The 27,212-nt window shown below is 44.9% G+C and overlaps 1 protein-coding gene across 1 annotated transcript in view; it reads left to right on the top strand.

The window, feature by feature from the left end:
* The window catches only part of USPL1 (ubiquitin specific peptidase like 1), a 53,123-nt gene extending 26,172 nt beyond the window's left edge, over window positions 1-26,951 (top strand). The window contains exons 6-9 of the mRNA XM_044285467.1: window positions 6,135-6,264; window positions 16,406-16,531; window positions 17,131-17,285; window positions 24,989-26,951. Of these exons, the coding sequence (XP_044141402.1) occupies window positions 6,135-6,264; window positions 16,406-16,531; window positions 17,131-17,285; window positions 24,989-26,508 (1,931 nt within the window). The 3' untranslated portion in view covers window positions 26,509-26,951. The remainder of the gene's footprint in view (window positions 1-6,134; window positions 6,265-16,405; window positions 16,532-17,130; window positions 17,286-24,988) is intronic.
* Window positions 26,952-27,212: the final 261 nt, after the last annotated feature.

Below are 27,212 nucleotides of genomic sequence, written 5' to 3'. Positions count from 1 at the left end.
AGAATTCGTCACCCAGTTCTGGTGGCTGCAGGTGCATGGCCCTCCTTCCTAGGCGGAATACTGCACTCTCTCTGGCTGCAGCCTGGCCGTGTGCATGACCCCCCTTTTCTAGGCGGACTGCTGCACTCTCACCGGCTGCGGTGCTGGCCATGTGCACGACCCCCTTCCACAGGCGGGACGTTGCACTCACTGGATTCGCTGCCGGCCATGTGCATGAACCCCTTCATAGGCGGAATACTGCACTCTCACCGGTTACGGTGCTGGCCATGTGCATGAACCCCTTCCATAGGAGGTATACTGCACTCTCCCCGGATACGGTGCCGGCCATGTGCACGTTCCCCTTCCTAGGCGGAACACTGGACTCTCACTGGATTCGCTGCCGGCCATGTGCATGAACCCTTCCATAGGCGGAATACTGCACTCTCACCGGATACGGTGCCGGCCATGTGCGTGTACCCCTCCCATGGGAGGTACACTGCACTCTCCACGGATACGGTGCCGGCCATGTGCACGTTCCCCTTCCATAGGCGGAACACTGAACCTCACTGGATCTGTTGCCGGCCATATGCATGACCCCCCCCCCCCCCTTCCGTGGGCGGTGTGCCGCACTCTCACTGGTTTCGCTGCTGGCCTTGGACATGTCTCCTTTCCTCAGGCGACATACGTACACTCTCACTGACTGTGTTTGTTCTCTCGCCAGTGCGTTGCTGGCCATGTGCATGGCCCCATCCATGGCGGGGTGCTCGCACGCTCACTGGATGCGATGATGGCCATGTGCATGACCCCCATTTCTGGGCGGAATACTGCACTCGCTGGGTGCGTTGCCGCCCTCTACCTTGGGTGGAATGCTTGCACTCCCATTGGAAGCTGTGCTGGTTATGTGTATGGCCACCCATTATTCCATGGGCGGCATTTTGCACGCTCACGCGATCCACAGCTGTCCGTGTTTATGCGGTGCTGGACTGGTACACGTCCCCCTTCATTGACGGAGTGGTGCACTCTCACGAAATTCGGTGTTGGGTGGATTTTTGCACAATCACTTAATGATAGAATAACCCTGTGCATGCCCCCTTTCCCTAGGTGTACCTTCCTGCGTTCTGCTGGACATGTGCGGCCATAGGCATGGCCCCCTTCTGGGCGGAATATGGTATGTCCTACTTTTCCGAAGTAGGTACTGGCCTTGGTATCCCCCCTTTTTTTTTTTTGTGGCGGGCTTCTGCACTCTTGCCGACTGCAGTGTTGGCCAGGTCCATTCCCCCCTTTTCTGGGCGGACTGCTTGCGTTCCATTGCATGCCGTGCTGGTCTTGTGCATGACTGCCTTTCAGGTTGCACTTTGCACTTCCGTTAGTACGGTTGGACTCTGGCTGACTCTTCGCTGAGTGACTATTTTTTTGCAGTGAGCGGACTTTCTTGTGCGCTCTGTCCGTTGTTTGGGCCGGGTGTGCCTTCTCCTCCCATGGGTGGGTTGGCCTTCTCACTGCTTACGGGGCTACTCGTACGTATGCCTCCCGTTCTCCTGCGACATACTTTTTTTCTCTTGAGATACGATGCTTGCAGCAAGCCTTGCGCTATTTCTCTAAAGAGCTCGTTCTGTCCACCTGTGTGAGCCTAAGGTGGTGTTCAACAAACAGCGAATGACTGCCCAATGTATTCAAAGGTATATACCTTATGTATAAGTAGACGAGCTCTACTTGTTCGCTACTGCACCGAGCTGGGTGGTACTCATTCCTTTCGTTGGCCCTTCCGCCCGGGGTGTGTTCGTGGTCCCTAGATACGTACCCATTCGTCCTCCCGCGGCATTGTTTCCCTGCGTTAGTGGTCACATGGTCGAGAGTGCTGCACCTTCATCTGCCAAGCGCACATGTAACAGAGCTGCGTCCCTCGAATTCTGCGTTTTCTCTGGCGGGACTACGGTTCCCTCGCCTACTACCATTTCCTCCTCTTCAGATGCGGTGTGGTATGAGTCCTTCCGGCTGGCGCCCTCAGCGCTTCAGTCTGATCTGTTACCAGGTTCGAGCCGCTCTTCTCGGGAAGGTCACCCAACTTCTCTTGGGTGCTCGCGTACCCAGGTCCGGAGGACCTCCATCTTGGGTTCTTCAGGGTATTCGCCTTCTGCGAGGCGGTGAACCGGGCGTCTCGGTGTAGCGGGGTTCTGCTCTCGAGCTGTCCTATGGCTTCCTTGTTGCCCACCCCTCCTTTCGGTTGGAGGGTGTTATGCCGGCCTCTGTCTCGACTGTCTTTTCTCGCCGGCTCTGTTTGGCTCCCGCTCGGTACAGATCACTCCGATGTGGCTTCTGTCCCGGCCACGCTTCAGAGGCTGTTCCTTCACTGCCCTCCCCTCTGGGGAGAGCATGGTTGTTCATGTGGATGGTTCCGGTGTTCCTTTTGGCCTCGTACTGTCTCCCTTGTTCACACTGGCTGTACTAGCTGTGTGCCTATTTACCGGGTCTGCCGCGTTTTGTCCTCCAGCTGGGTGCAGATTACGTTTTTTTCCATTCTCGGCAATGGTTCTGCTATGGACTTACCTTCTCGGTAACTTGGGAGGACTACCATTCGGTCAGGATTGCCCTTGGATCTCCCACACCGGGACTGTAGAACGTCTTCGGTTCTGCCCGTGTTACTGGTCTGCGCCTGATCTCGTTGGGTTTTCGCCCGCTTGCCCAGGCGACTCTAGCGGACTCGTTAGTGTTCGCTCCTGGCCGTGTTTCGTCCAGGATCTGTTGTAGGACTTAGGGTTGTTACCTGGGGTTCTATGGGAAGCTGGGCGTTTTCCCCTCTCTGCCTTTCTTTCTCCATGGTTCTGTCTTTCTCCAGTCCAGCCTGGACCTGGGAATGGGACCCTGTTGCTTCGTGTCGGCGCTGTCCCTCCTCTTTCAGCGTTCCACGGCCCTCTGGGTCTGTCAAGACCTTCTTCCATGGAGCGGCTCTTGGGTTCCTTTTTGTACTGCCCTCCGGTACCGCCCTGGGATCTACATACTGGGTTCTTGGCGCTCCTATCTTTCCTTTGGAGCCGTTACAGTAGTTTTCTCTACTCCTTCTGTCCTGTGCGGTTGTGTTTCCGTAGCCATCGGGTCTCTGACGGGTGCCTGAGTGGCGGTCCTTCTCGTTCCGAGCCTTCTGTCTTTCCCTAGGACTGGGCTGTTCTCCATCCCGTCTCTTCCTTCCTTCTGGAGGTGGTGTTTGTCTTTCAGTTCCGCGAGGCATTCGTCCTCCCCTTCCCGCCCCCGGGAACGGACACTTCACCGTTTGGACGTTGTTTGGGCCTTGCGTTTTTACTTGGAGATCTCCGGCTCTTGTCGACGTTTGGTCTCTTGTGTTTCTAGGAGGTCCGTGCAAGGGTTGCGGCCTCCAGGGTGGCTTTCCTCCGCTTTCTCAGAGTGGCTATTGCTGTGGTTACCGCACCAGGGGCAGGGTTCTGCTTTTGGTGTCACTGTTCATTTTCCAGAGCGGTTGGTGTCCCCTGGGCCGGGGGCATTGGGCTTCGGCCATGCATTTGTGCAAGGCGGTCACTGGTCTTCCTTGCACACCTTACCGTGTTCTACAGGGTGCATACTCGGGCTTCAGCGGATGCTGTCTTGGGCTGCCTGGTCTGCAGGCGGCGGTTTCTTGATGCCTTCGGGTGCTTCGCCTTGGTGTTGTAGTCCCTCCCCTCTTGGACTGCTATTGAACGTCCCAAGGTCTTCTGTGTCCCCCAAGGAAACTGGGCGAGAAAACGAGATTTTTGTATAACTTACCAGTAAAATCTCTTTCTCGCTCTTTCCTTGGGGGACACAGCACCCACCCATTCTTTGTTTTTTCTCTACACGAGTTTCCGAGTTTGTTTTACCCGTTGGGTAGTTGGCTTGTTGGTTCCACTTCTTGGGCTTTGCCTTTTCTCACTACTTGGACACGCAACTGGCAGCCTTTCTCTCCAGGCTGAGGGTATAGCTGTGGAGGAGGGGCTTAACAGTTTTTTCTTAGTGTCACGCCTCCTAGAGGACATAGCTATACCCAAGGTCTTCTGTGTCCCCCAAGGAAAGAGCGAGAAAGAGATTTTACTGGTAAGTTATACAAAAATCTCGTTTTTAGGCATTTAACTAGGTTACACACACAGTTTTTATATAATATGTAACTATCTCTTCTGAAGATTTGATGGGGAGGGTTTTTGTTCTACTGTACGAAAGTATGGCTTCTTTTGTTATTGATGCAGTTTTTAGATCTTAAAGGGGTTGTGCATCCAGCACATATTGTTGACCTATCTTCAGGATAGGTAATAATTATCTAATCGGTGGGGGTCTCATTCCTGGCACCCCAACGATCAGCTATTTGAAGAGGAGGCGGCGCTTGTGGTGCAGTTTAATTACAAGTGCTTGTTCCATTCACTTGATTGACACACGATTTACTCGCTTGCAGCGGTGGCGCACTGTAAATACGACACACAATGTAATCTTGGGGAGGAAGCAGTGCAGCTGTTCGGCCTGGGTGCTGCGAGTCGGACCCCATCCGATCAGATATTGATCTATCCTGGGGATAGGTCATCAATATGTACTGGCTGCACAACCCCTTTAAAACCTACCTCCATGCTTTCTCTATTTTTACTAGCTGCTGTACTATACCATTATGCAGTACAGTGACAGGAGTGTGCTACCCATGTGCTTGCATCCTATTGAAGGCGTTTCAGCTCAAGCAAGCATCAATCCGATTAGGTACACAATTGAGACATTTCAGGCTTTGAGAAAGTTCACTCAGATTGTTGCAGATTAAAAGGATTCTGCACTGATCTTAATCTAGGACATACCTAATAAAATACACATAGGAATACCTGGGAGTATCGGGTAGCTGTTACTGAGGCTCCATCCAGAGCGCGAATACTTGTAAAACTCCCTGTAACCCGGTCTGTCTTCATAGCCTCTGCCGCAGATCCCTGTTTCTACTAATTCATTCTGGAACCACTTTAATTCAACAATTTGATGTATTTAAGAATTAGGTGCAAAGGTATAGCTCAGTGTTTCCCAACCAGTGTGCCTCCAGCTGTTGCAAAACTACAACTCCCAGCATGCCTGCACAACCAAAGGCTGTCCGGGCATGCTGGGAGTTGTAGTTTTGCAACAGCTGGAGGCACACTGGATGGGAAACACTGGTATAGCTTTTCAATGTTTGTCTATATAGAGTAGGCAACCCCAACATACAGATCGAAAAGTAGGTTATCTAAAGGTGCCGTCAGATGTGCGCAAACCTGAGTGACCATTCCAGTAAGGCCGCTACATGATTGTGCTGAATAGTGTACAGTATATAAAGTCTAAGGCCTCTTTCACACGGGGGCGTCCCGGATTTTCTCCGGGTGCATTGCGGGAAATCCGCGCGAGTGCGCACGCTTATTCAGTCAGTTTTGACTGCGATTGCATTGTTCAGTTTTTATCGCGCGGGTGCAATGCGTTTTGTGTGATAAAAAACGGAATGTGGTAACCAGACCAGAAACCGGACTTCACTGAAGTTTGGATTGGGTGTTCTGTAGATTTTCCCTTATAAGATGGTTATAAGGGAAAATAGCATTCTTAATACAGAATGCTTACTAAAATGTGGCTTGAGGTGTTAAAAAAAATAAAAAATTAACTCTCCTCATCCTGTTGTTCACGCAGCCGGCATCGTCTTTCTTCTTCTTTCAGGACCTGCAAAAGGACCTTTTTGATGTAGTGAGCGCGATTACGTCATCAAAGTTCCTTTTGCAGGTACTGAAAGAAGAAGAATGAAGACTATTCCGGCTGCGCGAACACTATTTTTACTAAGCATTCTGTATTAAGAATGCTATTATTTTCCCTTATAACCATGTTATAAGGGAAAATAATACAGTAAATTTGTCCAGAGTTGCTCATCCCCATCATCTCCTAGCAAAATCTCTATGCATCCGCACTTGCACATTCATTTCTATGGGGCCTGCGTTGTGTGAAAAACGCAGAATATAGAACATGCTGTGATTTTCACGCAACGCACAAGTGATGCGTGAAAATCCTCTGCTCATCTGCACAAGCCCCATTGAAGTGAATGGGTCCGGATTCAGTGCGGGTGCAATGCGTTCACCTCACGCATTGCACCCATGCGGAAAACTCACCTGTGTGAAAGGGCCTAACGCCAACTGTTTTTATTTCCCCAACAGGTAAGAAAGAGAGCCCGGTCTTTGCATTTCCTTTGCTTCTTAAACTGGACCCCCAGACTGAGAAACTTTTCACCCATTCGTTTATGTGGCGATTTGAGTGCCAGGCCTGTGGCTATAGCTACCAGCAGAGGTAAGGATGAAGTGTCGTAAGTGCAACCTTACAACCGTTTCCTCTGCTACTGTACAGCTTTACCCTTAGGATACTGGAGTTTGTGTTTTTTTTTGCAATCTTCTTTGAGCAATAACTTTGTTTCCGTTCGCATAGCTGTATGAGGGCTTATTTTTTGCGGGACAAGTTGTACTTTCTAATGCTACCATTTATTATGACATAAAATGTAGTGGGAAGCTGTAGATTCCAAATGGGGTGCAATGGGGGGGGGGGGGGGAGAGGAACGCAATTCCTAAACAGTTTTAAGGGTTTTGTTCCCACAGCGTTTTGTTCGCGGCCCTTCATTCTCTGGGTTAGTACAATTAGATAAAAGCTGACCGACAATGCATTACAATACAGGTTGTATTGTAATGCATTGCAGTGGGGATCATCAGACCCCAGAAGTTGAAGTCCCATAGTGGGACACAAATAAATGTTTTCATAATAAAAAAAAGTTTTAAAGCAAAAAAATTCCCCAAATAAAACACACAAAATTGTGGGGAAAAAAAAGAAAAAACACATATTGAGTATTGCCACATCTATAAGGACCTGCTCTATAAAAAAAATAACATGATCCACCCCCTTATCTGAACGTCGTAAAAAAAAATTGAATAAAAACTGTGCTAAACAAAAAGTGGAACGCCAAGTGATCAAAACAGGCGTATGTCCCCAGAATTGTACCAATCAAACAGTCACCTCATCCCGCAAAAAAAGACCCTACCTAAGGCAATTGCCTAAAAAAAAGTTTTTTTTTTTGTTTGTTTTTTTATGCTGTTCTTGTGTAAAGCTTAAATAAATAAAAGTATACATATTAGGTATCGCAGCGTCCATAAAAACCTGCTGTATAAAAAAATCACTCGAACTAACCCCTCAGGTGAACACCGTAATAAAATAAAAAAAAGTGTAAAAAGGCTATTTTTTTTTTCCTCACCTTGCATCACAAAAAGTGTAATACCAAGCGATCAAAGTCATATGCACCCTAAAATAAAAGTTCTCATACTGAAAAAAATGAGCCCCTACATAAGACAGTAGCCCAAAAAAACAAACAAAAAAATATGGTTTGCAGAATATGGAGGCACAAAAAAAATATATTTTTTTTGTGCTTTATGTAAAACTGAAACGTTCCAAAACAGCTATTTTTTGTGTAATATAGAGCAACCAAAAATCACATGTACCCTAAAATAGTACCAACAAAACTTCCACCTTATCCCGTAGTTTCCAAAATGGTGTCACTTTTTTGGAGTTTCTACTCTAGGGGTGCATCAGGGAGGCTTCAAATGTGACATGGCAACCTAATTATCCCAGTGAAATCTGCCTTCGAAAAACCATATGGCGCTCCTTTCCTTCTGCGCCCTGCCGTGTGCCCATACAGTTTAGGATCACAAATGGGGTGTTTCTGTAAACTACAGAATCGGGGTAATAAATATTGAGTTTTATTTGGCTGTTAACCCTTGCTTTGTTAGCGGGGGATAAAAATGGATTAAAAAGTAAAATTCTGAAATTTCATCTACATTTTTCTTTAATTCTTGTGCAACAGCTAAGGGGTTAACAAAGCTTGTAAAATCAGTTTTAAATACCTTGAGGGGTGTAGTTTCTAAAATGGGGCCATTTATGGGTGGTTTCCATTATGTAAGCCTCACAAAGTGACTTAAAAGGGTTTTGGAAATTGTCTTAAAAATTTAAGATTTTCTTGTAAACTTCTAAGCCTTCTAACGTCCCAAAATTATTGAAACATGAAGTAGACATATGGGGAATGTACAGTAATAACTATTTTACGAGGTAACACTATTTTAAAGGCACAAATTGAAATATTGAAAATTAAACATTTTATTTTTGTATAGATAAATGAGCCTATAAAATCAGTTGTGTGTTTTAAAAATAAAATAAAATCAGGGATTTTTTTAACCCCTTAGTGACCACCCATACGTGTTTTTACGGCGGTCACTAAGGGGCCTTAGGCTGGGCCGCCGCGTTTTTACGGCGCCCCGGTCTAAGCGCTGCATGGCTCCCCCGTGCAGCGGGGAGCACGGACCCGGCTCTCGAATGAGAGTCGGGGCCCTGCTCTAACAGCCCGGACCGGCAGAAGTACCGATCCGGGCTGTTTAACCCTTTACATGCCGGGCGCAATGGCGCCCGCTGCATGTAACGTGGTGACAGAGGGAGCAGACTCCCTCTGTCTCCCATCAGCACCCCCGAAAATGCGATCACGGGGTGCTGATGTGTTCGGAAGCTTACCTTGCTTCTGTTCAGGGCCCCGAGCCTGTCTTCCGTTATCTCCAGCAGGCTGTGCCTCTCTGGCGCAGCCTGCTGGTCAATGTTTGAAATGCATTGCTATTGAAATGTAATGCTTTATAGAGATAATGCATTACATTTTAAAAGCAATCAAAATACTGTATATTATAGTCCCCTTGTGGGACTTTTAAGTAGTAAAAAAAAAAAAATATAGAAAAAAAATACACATTTATTAACCGCCTAACGCAGGATAGCGTTCCGGAGGCGGCAGCGCTGCGCACAGTCACGCATATACACGTCATCTCACGAGACGTGAGATTTCCTGTGAACGCGCGCACACACAGGATCGGAAGGTAAGCGAGTGGATCTCCAGCCTGCCAGCGGCGATCGTTCGCTGGCAGGCTGGAGATGCGATTTTTTTTTTTTTTTTTTTTTTTTTTTTTTTTAACCCTTAACAGGTATATTAGACGCTGTTTTGATAGCAGCGTCTAATATACCTGGACCTCTGGTGGTCCCTTTTGTTTGGATCGACCACCAGAGGACACAGGTAGCTGTGTAAAGTAGCACCAAACACCACTACACTACACTCCCCCCGTCACTTATTAACCCCTTATGAACCCCTGATCACCCCCCTGTCATTGATCAACCCCCTGTCATTGATCACCCCCCTGTAAGGCTCCATTCAGACGTCCGTATGATTTTTACGGATCCACGGATACATGGATCTGATCCGCAAAACACATACGGCCGTCTGAATGGAGCCTTACAGGGGGGTGATCAATGACAGGGGGGTGATCACCTCATATACACTCCCTGATCACCCCCTGTCATTGATCACCCCCCTGTAAGGCTCCATTCAGACGTCCATATGATTTTACGGATACATGGATCGGATCCGCAAAACACATACGGCCGTCTGAATGGAGCCTTACAGGGGGGTGATCAATGACAGGGGGGTGATCACCTCATATACACTCCCTGATTACCCCCTGTCATTGATCACCCCCTGTCATTGATCACCCTCTGTAAGGCTCCATTCAGACGTCCGTATGATTTTTACGGATCATCGGATCCGCAAAACACATACGGCCGTCTGAATGGAGCCTTACTGGGGGGTGATCAATGACAGGGGGGTGATCACCTCATATACACTCCCTGATCACCCCCCTGTCATTGATCACCCCCCTGTAAGGCTCCATTCAGACGTCCATATGATTTTACGGATACATGGATCGGATCCGCAAAACACATACGGACGTCTGAATGGAGCCTTACAGGGGGGTGATCAATGACAGGGGGGTGATCACCCATATAGACTCCCTGATCACCCCTCTGTCATTGATCACCCCCCTGTAAGGCTCCATTCAGACATTTTTTGGCCCAAGTTAGCAGAAATGTTTTTTTTTTTTTTTTTTTTTTTTTTTCTTACAAAGTCTCATATTCCACTAACTTGTGTCAAAAAATAAAATCTCACATGAACTCACCATACCCCTCACGGAATCCAAATGCATAACATTTGTTGACATTTTATATTCCAGACTTCTTCTCACGCTTTAGGGCCCCTAAAATGCCAGGGCAGTATAAATACCCCACATGTGACCCCATTTAGGAAAGAAGACACCCCAAGGTATTCCGTGAGGGGCATATTGAGTCCATGAAAGATTGAAATTTTTGTCCCAAGTTAGCGGAAAGGGAGACTTTGTGAGAAAAAACAAAAAAAAATCAATTTCCGCTAACTTGTGCCTAAAAAATTATATGAACTCGCCATGCCCGTCATTGAATACCTTGGGGTGTCTTCTTTCCAAAATGGGGTCACATGTGGGGTAGTTATACTGCCCTGGCAATTTAGGGGCCCGAAAGCATGAGAAGAAGTCTGGGATCCAAATGTCTAAAAATGCCCTCCTAAAAGGAATTTGGGCCGCTTTGCACATCTAGGCTGCAAAAAAGTGTCACACATGTGGTATCGCCGTACTCGGGAGAAGTTGGGGAATGTGTTTTGGGGTGTCATTTTACATATACCCTTCCTGGGTGAGATAAATATCTTTGTCAAATGCCAACTTTGTATAAAAAAATGGGAAAAGTTGTCTTTTGCCAAGATATTTCTCTAACCCAGCATGGGTATATGTAAAATGAAACCCCAAAACACATTCCCCAACTTCTCCTGAGTACGGCGATACCACATGTGTGACACTTTTTTTGCCGCCTAGGCGGGCAAAGGGGCACACATTCCAAAGAGCACCTTTAGGATTTCACAGGTCATTTTTTACACATTTTGATTTCAAACTACTTACCAAACATTAGGGCCCCTAGAATGCCAGGGCAGTATAACTACCCCACAAGTGACCCCATTTTGGAAAGAAGACACCCCAAGGTATTCCGTGAGGGGCATGGCGAGTTCCTAGAATTTTTTATTTTTTTTTGTCACAAGTTAGCAGAAAATGATGATTTTTATTTTCTCTTTTTTTCTTACAAAGTCTCATATTCCACTAACTTGTGATAAAAAATTCTAGGAACTTGCCATGCCCCTCACGGAATACCTTGGGGTGTCTTCTTTCCAAAATGGGGTCACTTGTGGGGTAGTTATACTGCCCTGGCATTTTAGGGGCCCAAATGTGTGCGAAGTAGTTTGAAATCAAAATCTGTAAAAAATGGCCGGTGAAATCCTAAAGGTGCTCTTTGGAATGTGGGCCCCTTTGCCCACCTAGGCTGCAAAAAAGTGTCACACATCTGGTATCGCCGTACTCAGGAGAAGTTGGGCAATGTGTTTTGGGGTGTCATTTTACATATACCCATGCTGGGTGAGATAAATATCTTGGTCAAATGCCAATGTTATATAAAAAAAAATGGGAAAAGTCTTCTTTTGCCAAGATATTTCTCTCACCCAGCATGGGTATATGTTAAATTACACCCCAAAACACATTCCCCAACTTCTCCTGAGTACGGAGATACCAGATGTGTGACACTTTTTTGCAGCCTAGGTGGGCAAAGGGGCACACATTCCAAAGAGCACCTTTCGGATTTCACTGGCCATTTTTTACAGATTTTGATTTCAAACTACTTCTCACACATTAGGGACCCTAAATTGCCAGGGCAGTATAACTACCCCACAAGTGACCCCATTTTGGAAAGAAGACACCCCAAGGTATTCCGTGAGGGGCATGGCGAGTTCCTAGAATTTTTTTATTTTTTGTCGCAAGTTAGTGGAAAATGAGACTTTGTAAGGAAAAAAAAAAAATCATCATTTTCCGCTAACTTGTGACAAAAAATTCTAGGAACTCGCCATGCCCCTCACGGAATACCTTAGGGTGTCTACTTTCCGAAATGGGGTAATTTGTGGGTTTTTTCTACTGTCTGGGCATTGTAGAACCTCAGGAAACATGACAAGTGCTCAGAAAGTCAGAGCTGCTTCAAAAAGCGGAAATTCACATTTTTGTACCATAGTTTGTAAACGCTATAACTTTTACCCAAACCATTTTTTTTTTACCCAAACATTTTTTTTTAATCAAAGACATGTAGAACAATAAATTTAGTGAAAAATGTATTTATGGATGTCGTTTTTTTTGCAACTGAAAGTGAAAAATGTCATTTTTTTGCAAAAAAATCGTTAAATTTCGATTTAATAACAAAAAAAGTAAAAATGTCAGCAGCAATGAAATACCACCAAATGAAAGCACTATTAGTGAGAAGAAAAGGAGGTAAAATTCATTTGGGTGGTAAGTTGCATGACCGAGCGATAAACGGTGAAAGTAGTGTAGTGCAGAAGTGTAAAAAGTGGCCTGGTTATTAAGGGTGTTTCAGCTAGGGGGGTTGAAGTGGTTAAATATTCCCTAAAAAAAAAAAAAAAAAAAAAAAAAAAAAAAGCTTTTTCCATTGAAAATACGCTTTTCAATGAAAAAAAATTGCAAAAAGAAAATATCCCCCATATGTTTGGTGATGCCGCGTCCGTAACGTCCTGGACTACATAAATATTACATAAATTATCCCCTATGGTGAACGCCGTAAAAAAAAGACAGAATTTCTAATTTATTCTTAGTTTCCACTGAAAAAACATAACAAGCGATCAAAAAGCGCCATTTACTCCAAAATGATACCAATGAAAAATACAAGTTGTCACTCAAAAATCAAGCCCTCGCACAACTCCATAGAAAAAGAAAAAAAAAAGTTATGGGTCTTGTGAAGTGGCAATGCAAAATCATTTTTTTGGGTAATAAAAGGGGTTTTATTGGGAAAAAATGTAGTAAAACGTAAAAAAATTAAGTATTTAGTATCACTGTAATCGTACTGACCCAGAAAATAAAGATATTATGTTATTTGTACCGAAAAACGAACGCCGTAAAATTTATAATGTAAAAACGCAGTGGCAGTATTGCTATTTTTCCCCATCTCCCTCCCAGAAAGTTATGTGTACCCCAATATGGTGCCATTAAAAACTTCAACTTGTCCCGTAAAAAGCAAGCCCTCATAAAGCTATATAGACGGAAAAATATAGTTATAGCGCTTGGAACGAGACCATGAAAAAAGGAAGAAAAAACGCTTGGTCATAAAGGCCCAAACAGGCTTGGTCACTAAGGGGTTAAATGAGTTTTACTGTATACTGCTCATTTCTTATGTTGGCCTGCCATCTGGTGGCCAAATAAGAATTGTACCATGAATGCTGAGAGCCTCCGTCAGCGAGGCTCAGAGCATTCAAAGCAACATTGGCTGCAGTGGATGTTGGTAGGAAGCCCACGCTTCCGGGTATTTGACACGTTAGATGCTGTGATCTCACTTGATCACAGCCTCTAAAGCCTTTAATTACCGGTCACTGTTATTAGCCACAGGTCTCTGCTGTTTGAAACCTGCCGGCCATGACGCCCGCTGCACTTGCAAGCGTGCGCCATGTTTACACATCACTCTAGCTCTCTACATGTACGGCGCTGGTGGCGAAAGGGTTAATGGAGCACTAAACCTAAAAAAATGAATTGTAAAACTTAAATGAGACACTCATGCCCACAGTATTTCAGTCTGCAGGTTTTTGCATGATCTCAAAGGGGTTGTCTGGGCTTTTACTATTGATGTCCTATCCTCAGATCGGCAGTGGTGCTGGGTGTCGTGCAGTGTGCGCACGTGCCGTCTCTCTTCCTGTTCAGTGCTGTGGTCTATGGCAAAGCCCGTAGACAGTGGTGAACAGGAAGAGAGAAGAGAGACTGCACATGCGCACTGCGTACAGCTGATTGGCGGGGGTGCCGGGTGTCGGACCCCCGTCAATCTAATATTAATGACCTATACTGAGCATAGGTCATTAATAGTAAAAGCCAGGACAACCCCTTTAAAACAGCAGTGCTTTAAAGGACACTTTCTTCCTGATCTCTTCCATCTTCTGAAGGAGGATGAATTTCTGTCTACAGTCTGATGCAGGATAGCATTGGTTTGTGTCTTTTTATGTTTAGTGTTCCATTAAAACTAGTAACTAGTGTTTTGAAGAGAAAGCATTAATACGACAAGCGGGTAAACAGTGAAGAGAAGGCAGCACTTGTACAGCTGATCATCGGGGATGCCGGGACTCAGACCCCCCCCCCCCCCCCCCTCCTAGTCTGATATTGATGACTTATCCTGAGGACAGGTCATGGGTATGAATTAAGCAGATATCCCCTTTTTAAAGGGACTTTAGTTATACAGTTGAACTATTCAGAAGTCATGATATACTTATTTTAGTAAAAAGTGTTAACATGCTTGTTTTTAAGTAGACAACAAAGCTCCCATCCTTGCAATGCATTATGGTTAACCAGGGATGAAACGTTTGGTGGAGAGGGCTATATTTTGTACATGGCTTACCCGCTTTCACTTGTGCCTTTCTTGCAAGGTCACATTTTGGTTTATCTTTTTTCATAATACCCAGACGTTCTCCTGTTCTCTAGACCTGCACAGAAAGTCTGAGTATTGCTGCTAAAACTCTGATACGTTCATATTACTGCTGTGTGAGAGTGGTCTTTTGTTATGTTAGATCTTTGTTTTTTTTATTCATTTTTTCTATACATTAAGGCATTATTTTATTTTTTTTAAATCAGATCATTTTTTATTGAGCATTTTACAGTGTAACTACACGTTTCATCACAGTACGTACAAGGATGACATAGAGACATATTGTCCACATGGCTAATAACAAACAGGACACCAGACTATGTGTAGTAATCAAGTTTCAATCCAACCCCCCCCCCCCACCCCTCCCATCCCACCCCACCCTAACCTGCAAAATACAAAAGGCACATTGTTAAACAGTTCTATTCAGACGCCGAAACGACAGCCATGGCTCCCACAATTTTTCAAATTTCGCTGGGCATCCACGCTTCTGGTATACCATCCGTTCATAACTCAGCATCACATCAACCGCACTTAAAAATTCGCCTAGAATTGGCGGTGCTGTCTGTATCCAATGTAGGGCAATTAATTTTCTAGCAACATACAACACTCTACCTATAGCTACTTTATGCACCTGACCGGTGGCCAATTCAGAGACATACCCCAACACACACACCTTCGGGTCAGAGGGTATTCGAACTTTGTAAACGTCCTGTGTTGTCTGACGTACCATCTCCCAGTACCTCCCCAACCTCTCGCACGTCCACATCATATGCATCAAATCTGCAGACACTACAGAGCATCTTGGACACTCATCCGTGGGTCTAAACCCTATACGGAACAAAAAAACCGGTGTTTTGTAGACTCTATGGACAATAAACAGCTGCGAGAGTTTACGCCCTTCACTCAAGGAAGAGAGAGGTATCGCCTCTAGTATGTCAGACCACTGGTCGTCAGTTAATCCGCCAACATCTTTCTCCCATTTACTTTTAGCCGCAAGCGGGTGTGACAATAGAAACTTATCAAGCAGCATCTTGTATATACAGGAAATCATACCTCTCCTCGCCCCCCTGGACAGAATCTGGTGCAATGCAGCATCTCTCCCCGCCACCACAGTTGCACCTTTAAATGTGGAGTTGTATGCATGTCTCACCTGAAGGTACTTATAAAAGTGAGTTCTAGGCAGTTCATACTTCTCCTGAAATCTGGCAAATGACCTGAACTTCTTTTCCTCTAAAAGATGTCCCAGCCTCAGAATACCCTTCCTTTTCCATGCCCCAAACTCAGACAGGGAGAGGAATTCCGGCAGCACGGGATTATCCCACAGTGGAGTGTATTCCGTATTGCCGAAAAACCCCCTCAGGAGCTTGACCTTACTCCACACGGACTGCATCAAGTGTCCCAAATCACCCAACGGACCACTCCTCCCAGCCCCCCCAGTCTCAAGGAGTAGCAGTAAGTCACTAGAGGACAAGCAATGCTGAAACAACTGACACGACATCTCACTCAACTCCAATTCCATCCACCCCTTAAAATGTTGGCACTGTGCCGCCAGGAAGTACACCCAGGGGTTTGGCACTGCAAGGCCCCCTTCCGTTTTAGGATATTGCAACGTTTCCAGCTTAATTCTCGGTTGCCCCTTCCGCCATATGAGCTCCCTGAAAATAGCATTGATTGGGACAAATTAAGGCATTATTTAATAGCTTTGCACTTAAGTGGTAAGACTACTAAGGTCTCATGCACACGAACAGATTTTGTTTACATGTTTTTTTATTTTATTTATTTTTATATTTTTGTTTTGTTTTTTTGCGGATAGGATGCAGACCCATTCATTTCAATGTGTCTGCAAAAACTGTGGACAGCACACAGTGTGCTGTCCGCATCAGTATGTCCGTGTTGCGGACAAGGATAGGCATTGTTACAATGGGTCCGACAAAAAACGGATGGCATACGGATGTTGTTTTTTTGCGGACCACAAAACACATACGGTTGTGTGCATGTAGCCTAATGCTGATTTATTTTTTTATTTTCTTCTTCTTTCCCTTTTTTGTAGGAATCAAAAAACAATGACAACGTTCACAAAGGTACTTCCAGAATGGCGTCCACTGAATGCTGTACATATAGGGCCGTGCAACCGGTGTCAGAATACTGAACAAAAACGGTCCATGGTTCTGGAAAAGTATGCTGTTTTCTTTTTTTTTTTTTTTTTCTTTCACTTTAATACTACAAACAGAAATGCTTGTGAGCTTTTGGAGTTAGAGAATTTATTTTGCATGATTTTTGTTCTGAATAACAAGCATCTACTCCTAATAAAAATGGTGTAGAAAGAAAAATCTTTATTTGATTAAAATTGCTAACATTTTGTGGTTTTTAGGTCCAGAACATGATTTGTAAATGGGGGTTCCATGCATGTCATGGTCATCATGAAAAGCTGACAATAAAGTTTGCGGAGCACTCACTGAAGAATACCCTGTTCCAGCAGGGCATGCGGGGACAGTGGGGAAGGGGTTCCTGCATCCAAAGCTGTGACGGGGGTAACCAAGATCATATAAAGGCAGTCGGTGTAATCAAAAATAACAAAGGAGCCAATCCCCACAAATCCATCGCTCCATTGGTCTTTTTTTTATTTTATTTTTCCTCCATGATCTCAGACTAGACAACACCTTTAATTTCTTGTCTATTTAACTTGATATTAAAAATTCTCACTTGGTCAGAGTAGCAAAATATTTATATTACATGCAAATGTTATATTGTCTTTTTTTTTTTTCTTCTTTGTAGGTTGAGTTCAGTCTTCATGGTCCACTTTGTAGAAGGTTTGCCAAGCAGTAATCTGAAGGAATATTCATTTCAACTTAAAGGCAATTCGTATGAAATAAAGGCTGTAATTAAGTATAAGAATAAGCACTTCTGTACTTGGATATCCAATAACGATGGTGAGTGTCAGATCCAAATATTTTTTATTTTTGTTTTTTATTATAAAGTGTTTTTTGTCACACCTGGATTTTTGTGCTGTTCATACCATGTATAGTTGTTTGTATGGATCAGTACTGATGGTGTCAGCCTATGTATGAACAAGGAGATTGTTGCCCATTTGCCAACTTTATACATTTTCAGGATGAGTAGCAGTAATGACAGCGCACAGTTCTAAGAAAATCTGCTCCACAAATAATTTATGTGAAATACAAATGTTTACTATAACGGGAGTGTTAGTAGAGCAGACTGTTGGTTTGTTTTTTTTTTTTGTTTTTTTTTTAACCTCCTCCCGTCTCGCTAACGCCGAAAGGCGTCAATGCTGCGGCGCTGCCAGGTCACACTAACGCCGATTGGCGTCATCTCGCGTGAGCCGAGATTTCCTGTGAACGCGCGCACACAGGCGCGCGCGCTCACAGGAACGGAAGGTAAGCGAGTGGCTCTCCAGCATGCCAGCGGCGATCGCTCGCTGGCAGGCTGGAGATCCGAATTTTTTAACCCCTAACAGGTATATTAGACGCTGTTTTCATAACAGCGTCTAATATACCTCCTACCTGGTCCTCTGGTGGTCCCTTTTGTTAGGATCGACCACCAGAGGACTCAGGTAGGTCAGTACAGTCGCACCAAACACTACACTACACCCCCCCCCCCCGTCACTTATTAACCCCTTATAAACCCCTGATCACCCCATATAAACTCCCTGATCACCCCCCTGTCATTGATCACCGCCCTGTCATTGATCACCCCCCCTGTCAGGCTCCGTTCAGACGTCCGTATGATTTTTACGGATCCACGGATACATGGATCGGATCCGCAAAAAGCATACGGACGTCTGAATGGAGCCTTACAGGGGGGTGATCAATGACAGGCGGGTGATCACCCATATACACTCCCTGATCACCCCCTGTCATTGATCACTTCCCTGTAAGGCTCCATTCAGACGTCCGCATGATTTTTACGGATCCATGGATACATGGATCGGATCCGCAAAACACATGCGGACGTCTGAATGGAGCCTTACAGGGGGTGATCAATGACAGGCGGGTGATCACCCATATACACTCCCTGATCACCCCCCTGTCATTGATAACCCCCCTGTAAGGCTCCATTCAGACGTCCGCATGCGTTTTGTGGATCCGATCCATGGATCCGTAAAAAATCATGCGGATGTCTGAATGGAGCCTTACAGGGGGGGTGATCAGTGACAGGGGCGTGATTACCCTGATCACCCCCTGTCATTGATAACCCCCCTGTAAGGCTCCATTCAGACGTCAGCATGCGTTTTGTGGATCCGATCCATGTATCCATGGATCCGTAAAAAATCATGCGGATGTCTGAATGGAGCCTTACAGGGGGGGTGATCAGTGACAGGGGGGTGATCACCCTGATTACCCTGATCACCCCCTGTCATTGATAACCCCCCTGTAAGGCTCCATTCAGACGTCAGCATGCGTTTTGTGGATCCGATCCATGTATCCATGGATCCGTAAAAAATCATGCGGATGTCTGAATGGAGCCTTACAGGGGGGTGATCAATGACAGGGGGGTGATCAATGACAGGCGGGTGATCACCCATATACACTCCCTGATCACCCCCTGTCATTGATCACCCCCCCTGTAAGGCTCCATTCAGACATCCGCATGATTTTTTACGGATCCATGGATACATGGATCGGATCCACAAAACACATGCGGATGTCTGAATGGAGCCTTACAGGGGGGGTGATCAGTGACAGGGGGGTGATCACCCTGATTACCCTGATCACCCCCTGTCATTGATAACCCCCCTGTAAGGCTCCATTCAGACGTCCGCATGCGTTCTGTGGATCCGATACATGTATCCATGGATCCGTAAAAAATCATGCGGATGTCTGAATGGAGCCTTACAGGGGGGGTGATCAGTGACAGGGGGGTGATTACCCTGATCACCCCCTGTCATTGATAACCCCCCTGTAAGGCTCCATTCAGACGTCCGCATGCGTTCTGTGGATCCGATACATGTATCCATGGATCCGTAAAAAATCATGCGGATGTCTGAATGGAGCTTTACAGGGGGGGTGATCAGTGACAGGGGGGTGATCACCCTGATTACCCTGATCACCCCCTGTCATTGATAACCCCCCTGTAAGGCTCCATTCAGACGTCCGCATGCGTTTTGTGGATCCGATACATGTATCCATGGATCCGTAAAAAATCATGCGGATGTCTGAATGGAGCCTTACAGGGGGGGTGATCAGTGACAGGGGGGTGATTACCCTGATCACCCCCTGTCATTGATAACCCCCCTGTAAGGCTCCATTCAGACGTCCGCATGCGTTCTGTGGATCCGATACATGTATCCATGGATCCGTAAAAAATCATGCGGATGTCTGAATGGAGCTTTACAGGGGGGGTGATCAGTGACAGGGGGGTGATCACCCTGATTACCCTGATCACCCCCTGTCATTGATAACCCCCCTGTAAGGCTCCATTCAGACGTCCGCATGCGTTTTGTGGATCCGATACATGTATCCATGGATCCGTAAAAAATCATGCGGATGTCTGAATGGAGCCTTACAGGGGGGGTGATCAGTGACAGGGGGGTGATCACCCTGATTACCCTGATCACCCCCTGTCATTGATAACCCCCCTGTAAGGCTCCATTCAGACGTCCGCATGCGTTCTGTGGATCCGATACATGTATCCATGGATCCGTAAAAAATCATGCGGATGTCTGAATGGAGCTTTACAGGGGGGGTGATCAGTGACAGGGGGGTGATCACCCTGATTACCCTGATCACCCCCTGTCATTGATAACCCCCCTGTAAGGCTCCATTCAGACGTCCGCATGCGTTTTGTGGATCCGATACATGTATCCATGGATCCGTAAAAAATCATGCGGATGTCTGAATGGAGCCTTACAGGGGGGGTGATCAGTGACAGGGGGGTGATTACCCTGATCACCCCCTGTCATTGATAACCCCCCTGTAAGGCTCCATTCAGACGTCCGCATGCGTTCTGTGGATCCGATACATGTATCCATGGATCCGTAAAAAATCATGCGGATGTCTGAATGGAGCTTTACAGGGGGGGTGATCAGTGACAGGGGGGTGATCACCCTGATTACCCTGATCACCCCCTGTCATTGATAACCCCCCTGTAAGGCTCCATTCAGACGTCCGCATGCGTTCTGTGGATCCGATACATGTATCCATGGATCCGTAAAAAATCATGCGGATGTCTGAATGGAGCCTTACAGGGGGGGTGATCAGTGACAGGGGGGTGATCAGGGAGTCTATATGGGTGATCACCCCCCTGTCATTGATCACCCCCCTGTCATTGATCACCCCCCCCCCCCCCCCCCCCTGGTAAGGCTCCATTCAGACATTTTTTTTGGCACAAGTTAGCGGAAATTTTTTGTTTGTTTTTGTTTTTTCTTACAAAGTCTCATATTCCACTAACTTGTGTCAAAAAATAAAATCTCACATGGACGCACCATACCCCTCACGGAATCCAAATGCGTAAACATTTTTAGACATTTATATTCCAGACTTCTTCTCACGCTTTAGGGCCCCTAAAAAGCCAGGGCAGTATAAATACCCCACATGTGACCCCATTTCGGAAAGAAGACACCCCAAGGTATTCCGTGAGGGGCATATTGAGTCCATGAAAGATTGAAATTTTTGTCCTAAGTTAGCGGAAAGTGAGACTTTGTGAGGAAAAAAACAAAAAAAAATCAATATCCGCTAACTTATGCAAAAAAATAAAAAATTCTAGGAACTCGCCAGGCCCCTCATTGAATACCTTGGGGTGTCTTCTTTCCAAAGTGGGGTCACATGTGGGGTATTTATACTGCCCTGGCTTTTTAGGGGCCCGAAAGTGTGAGAAGAAGTCTGGGATCCAAATGTCTAAAAATGCCCTCCTAAAAGGAATTTGGGCCCCTTTGCGCATCTAGGCTGCAAAAAAGTGTCACACATGTGGTATCGCCGTACTCAGGAGAAGTTGGGGAATGTGTTTTGGGGTGTCATTTTACATATACCCATGCTGGGTGAGAAAAATATCTTGGTCAAATGCCAACTTTGTATAAAAAAATGGGAAAAGTTGTCTTTTGCCAAGATATTTCTCTCACCCAGCATGGGTATATGTAAAATGACACCCCAAAACACATTCCCCAACTTCTCCTGAGTACGGCGATACCACATGTGTGACACTTTTTTGCTGCCAAGGTGGGCAAAGGGGCACATATTCCAAAGTGCACCTTTCGGATTTCACCGGCCATTTTTTACAGATTTTGATTGCAAGGTACTTCTTACACATTTGGGCCCCTAAATTGCCAGGGCAGTATAACTACGCCACAAGTGACCCCATTTTGGAAAGAAGACACCCCAAGGTATTCCGTGAGGGGCACGGCGAGTTCCTAGAATTTTTTATTTTTTGTCACAAGTTAGCGGAAAATGATGATTTTTCTTTTTTTTTCTTTTTTCCTTACAAAGTCTCATATTCCACTAACTTGCGACAAAAAATAAAAAATTCTAGGAACTCGCCATGCCCCTCACGGAATACCTTGGGGTGTCTTCTTTCCAAAATGGGGTCACTTGTGGTGTAGTTATACTGCCCTGGCAATTTAGGGGCCCAAATGTGTGAGAAGAACTTTGCAATCAAAATGTGTAAAAAATGCCCTGCAAAATCCGAAAGGTGCACTTTGGAATATGTGCCCCTTTGCCCACCTTGGCAGCAAAAAAGTGTGACACATCTGGTATCGCCGTACTCAGGAGAAGTTGGGGAATGTGTTTTGGGGTGTCATTTTACATATACCCATGCTGGGTGAGAGAAATATCTTGGTCAAATGCCAACTTTGTATAAAAAAATGGGAAAAGTTGTCTTTTGCCAAGATATTTCTCTCACCCAGCATGGGTATATGTAAAATGACAGCCCAAAACACATTCCCCAACTTCTCCTGAGTACGGCGATACCAGATGTGTCACACTTTTTTGATGCCAAGGTGGGCAAAGGGGCACATATTCCAAAGTGCACCTTTCGGATTTCACCGGCCATTTTTTACACATTTTGATTGCAAAGTACTTCTCACACATTTGGGCCCCTAAATTGCCAGGGCAGTATAACTACGCCACAAGTGACCCCATTTTGGAAAGAAGACACCCCAAGGTATTCCGTGAGGGGCATGGCGAGTTCCTAGAATTTTTTATTTTTTGTCGCAAGTTAGTGGAATATGAGACTTTGTAAGGAAAAAAGATAAAAAATAAAAAATCATCATTTTCCGCTAACTTGTGACAAAAAATAAAAAATTCTAGGAACTCGCCATGCCCCTCACGGAATACCTTGGGGTGTCTTCTTTCCAAAATGGGGTCACTTGTGGCGTAGTTATACTGCCCTGGCAATTTAGGGGCCCAAATGTGTGAGAAGTACCTTGCAATCAAAATGTGTAAAAAAATGGCCTGCAAAATCTGAAAGGTGCACTTTGGAATATGTGCCCCTTTGCCCACCTTGGCAGCAAAAAAGTGTCACACATGTGGTATCGCCGTACTCAGGAGAAGTTGGGGAATGTGTTTTGGGGTGTCATTTTACATATACCCATGCTGGGTGAGAGAAATATCTTGGCAAAAGACAACTTTTCCCATTTTTTTTATACAAAGTTGGCATTTGACCAAGATATTTTTCTCACCCAGCATGGGTATATGTAAAATGACACCCCAAAACACATTCCCCAACTTCTCCTGAGTACGGCGATACCAGATGTGTGACACTTTTTTGCAGCCAAGGTGGGCAAAGGGGCACATATTCCAAAGTGCACCTTTTGGATTTCACCGGTCATTTTTTACACATTTTGATTGCAAAGTTCTTCTCACACATTTGGGCCCCTAAATTGCCAGGGCAGTATAACTACGCCACAAGTGACCCCATTTTGGAAAGAAGACACCCCAAGGTATTCCGTGAGGGGCATGGCAAGTTTTTAGAATTTTTTATTTTTTGTCGCAAGTTAGTGGAATATGAGACTTTGTAAGAAAAAAAAAAAAAAAAAAAAATCATCATCATTTTCCGCTAACTTGTGACAAAAAATAAAAAGTTCTATGAACTCACTATGCCCATCAGCGAATACCTTAGGGTGTCTACTTTCCGAAATGGGGTCATTTGTGGGGGTTTTCTACTGTTTGGGCATTGTAGAACCTCAGGAAACATGACAGGTGCTCAGAAAGTCAGAGCTGTTTCAAAAAGCGGAAATTCACATTTTTGTACCATAGTTTGCAAATGCTATAACTTTTACCCAAACCATTTTTTTTTTGCCCAAACATTTTTTTTTTATCAAAGACATGTAGAACAATAAATTTGGCGAAAAATGTATATATGGATGTCGTTTTTTTTTGCAAAATTTTACAGCTGAAAGTGAAAAATGTCATTTTTTTGCAAAAAAAATCGTTAAATTTCGATTAATAACAAAAAAAGTAAAAATGTCAGCGGCAATAAAATACCACCAAATGAAAGCTCCATTAGTGAGAAGAAAAGGAGGTAAAATTCATTTGGGTGGTAAGTTGCATGACCGAGCAATAAACCGCTAAAGTTGTGGAGTGCCGATTTGTAAAAAAGGGCCTGGTCACTAGGGGGGTATAAACCTGTGGTCCTTAAGTGGTTAAACCCCCTGCAGCATCCCCCACGTATGTCAGGTTGATCACGTGAGCACAGGTGGAGTAACAGGCCTCTGGGATCTAAGAACGCATAGGCCGCTCAATCATCATGTGTAAATCCAGCTTAACCCTTTTACTCCCACCGCAGTATATGTATGGCACTGGAGCAATGAGTAAACATGGTGCCTGCTCATGCATGCAGCTCGCGCTTCCGGGCTTCTTACCGGCATCCTCTGCAGCCAATAAGGGTTCCGGTAACTGATTTCAGTACACTGGGTCTCTCTGAAGAAACCCAGGGTATCGGGGCTGCAATTCTCATTTTGGCCAGCAGGTGACAGGCCAACATAAGAAATGAGCAATTAACATTTTACCATGCTCCTGTATGGAGTCTGGTAATATTGAAGGGAAAAAAAGTCAGTCTTGTAGCCTCAAACACTAGCTACAAAGCTGTAAAAAAAAAAAATATATATATAAAAATTTAAAACACCCCCTTTCCGTAGAATAAAAAAAAATACGTAACAAAAAATATAAACAGCATTGGCATCAACACCTCTGAAACCGCCCGTACTATTAAAAAATACAGTTTTCCAATACAGCAAATGACATGAATAAAAATAGGGTAAAAATTTACGGATCGCCACTTTCATCACTTCTCTTGCTAAAAATTTTATTTTTTTTATAAAATGTGATCAAAAAGTCACACACTTTAAAATGGTATCAATAAAAACTGCAGTGTGTCCCGATAAAAATTAGCCCCTACACAGCTCAGTAGATACAGTAACTATAAAAAAAAAGTTGTGGGGGTCAGAATATGGTGTAAAAAAAAATGTGGTATCGTTGTAATCGTACTGACCCAGAGAATGAAGGGCACAGGTCAGTTTTTGATGTCCGTTTTTAATATCTTGAGGATAGGCAATCGGTATCAAATTCCCGGTTAGTGCATTGGAGGCCAAACCTCTGGACAGGCCATCTTTAAGTGGTTAACACGTCAGGCATGTTAGACGTTGCTAAGGTTTCTGAATGTTTTCATTTTTGTTTCCTGTTAGGTACCTGGCTTGAGTCTGATGACCTTCGAGGCTCGTTCTGCAGAAGGCACCAGCAATTTAGGGTACGAGCTGACGACATTCATATTGCCATATGGGAGAGGACTGATGGGCATACTTTTGAGGAAAATGTGGAGCTTGATGAAGCAGAGCAAGATTCATTAAATGTATCCATGGTCTCTGAAGGTCTGAGCTCTTCCTTAGAGGAGGATGCTGAGCCTTCCCAAAAGATAACTCCTGCAGTTGCCTTAAATACATCAGATCCACTTGCAGGAATGGATGGCTTTGCTGATGATGATGTCATTACACTGACACTAGTTGAAATACCACTTGATGCAAATGGCCGTCCTATAGAAACAGTCACCGAGCTTCAGCCACCTGCTACTTGCACTTCTCTCGTGGAGGCTGATATCGAAGATGCCCACAGTGTCGAACTTGAAACTAATGTGCAGCTTGAGAGTCGAGAGGACTGTTCACTTATGTTGCCAGTCTCCTCGGACGTCAGTGCTGAGACTGTTCCCCTCAGGAATTGCAGTGTTATTCTGAGTCCTTTAAAACCAGTGGGTGAAGCCATTGCAACCAGCACGCCAAATCAAAAGCCCCATGACACCAAGAACAGCTCAGTTGGAAACTGGATGACCAGATTGCTCAATCCCCTTGCTGCAAATAAGAAAACTTTAACGCTCAAACCTTGTGCTCCGTTCAAGGTAACAGATGCAGACAGCGCCCCCAAGAAAGCTCAAAACTTTAATGGCTTTCAAGGCAGGTCTATGAATCAAAGTAGCGTTTTGGCATCTAAAATATTTCCATCAAATACTGTGAGTACGCCGTCCTTCCGTGTTCCAGTAGAAAAGGTAATGCCAGTATCTAAACCGTCGCCAGCACCCGCAACATCAGATTTTCGGATACCCAGGAGTAGTGGTTTAGATTATAGCAGATTGCTGTCCAAAGAAGGGAGATCATCCAGTGAAGATAAAATCCGTAAACTGAGGCTAAAGTTACTGAAAAAATTAAAGGCCAAGAAAAATGAGCTGGCCATATTAGAAAAGTATGCAAAAACCCAACCGAGTGGTGACCAGGCAAATGGTGTTCCTCAAGGTGGCTTTAATCGGAAGGAGCACCTCCGAGGGTATATGCAGGAGCTTCAGGAACAAATAGACCATACAGATAACGACTCAGTCTGCACTATGAGCTCCAGCACTTCTATATGTAGCAGTCCTGGAGATGCTGAGTTCTTTGCAGAACTTTTCTCACCCTCTCCTCCTGTTAACCAGCCAAATGACTGCAAGTATCTGGACATGTTGGCAGATGGCTGTGGAATCGCAGCAGCTGGCCAGTTACAGCAGGCAAATGACGATCAAGGCGGGGGAGGCGTCCTGCAGCCTACCTCACAACCTTCACACTACCCTACCACCAGCACAGCTAATGCCTCGAAAGAGGAGTCCTTGCTTCTCATGTCAAATTCTACCTTAGCACTTGTAAATGAGGGCGATGATTATTTTGATTTTGATGATTATTTCTAGGCATTTGTTTCATTGACAAATTTGACTTTTTTTTTATATATAATCTTAGCTCAACCCAAAAGTGGATCTGAAAAAAGTGAACAGTTTGAAGGAAGGTTAGGGATCCATCTTGACTTTTGACCTTCTATAGTCTAAATTTGATCTGTTTCCTTATTGAGACAAAAGTTGTGAGCAAACTTGTTAAAATTTTAATTTTTGAAATTGTTGCACAACTTTTTCTAATAATAGGGTAATATTAAAGTTGCAGTAACGGGTGATATTACCCCTGTCTCCCTCGAAACTTGCCTTTTACCACAGCTCCAAAACCAAAAGTTGCCTTTATGGTCCATTCACATGTCCATATGTGTTTTGCGGATCAGCAAAACACGGACACCGGAAATGTGCGTTCCGCATATCGCCGGCACTCTCACAGAAAATGCCTTTTCTTGTCTGCAATTGCGGACAAGAATAGGAAATGTTCTATTTTTGTGCGGATGCAGACAGCACATTCCGGCCCCATTGAAAATGAATTGGTCCGCACCCGCTCCGCAAAATTGCAGAACGGATGTGGACCCATTTTGCGGACATGTGAATGGACCCTTACACTCATAGTTCCACATTTGAGATATAACAAAAATCACTATTGTATGGGCCTGTCATCAGAGTTTCTTGTTGCACATAGCTAGCAAGGCTCACCACTAGAAAAATGTCTGCCAAGAGCAAGA

The sequence above is a fragment of the Bufo gargarizans genome, chromosome 3 (assembly GCF_014858855.1).
Source record: "Bufo gargarizans isolate SCDJY-AF-19 chromosome 3, ASM1485885v1, whole genome shotgun sequence".
NCBI lineage: Eukaryota > Metazoa > Chordata > Amphibia > Anura > Bufonidae > Bufo > Bufo gargarizans.
The sequence above is the reverse complement of the archived record's forward strand: the minus strand, read 5'-3'. Positions and strand labels throughout refer to the sequence as shown.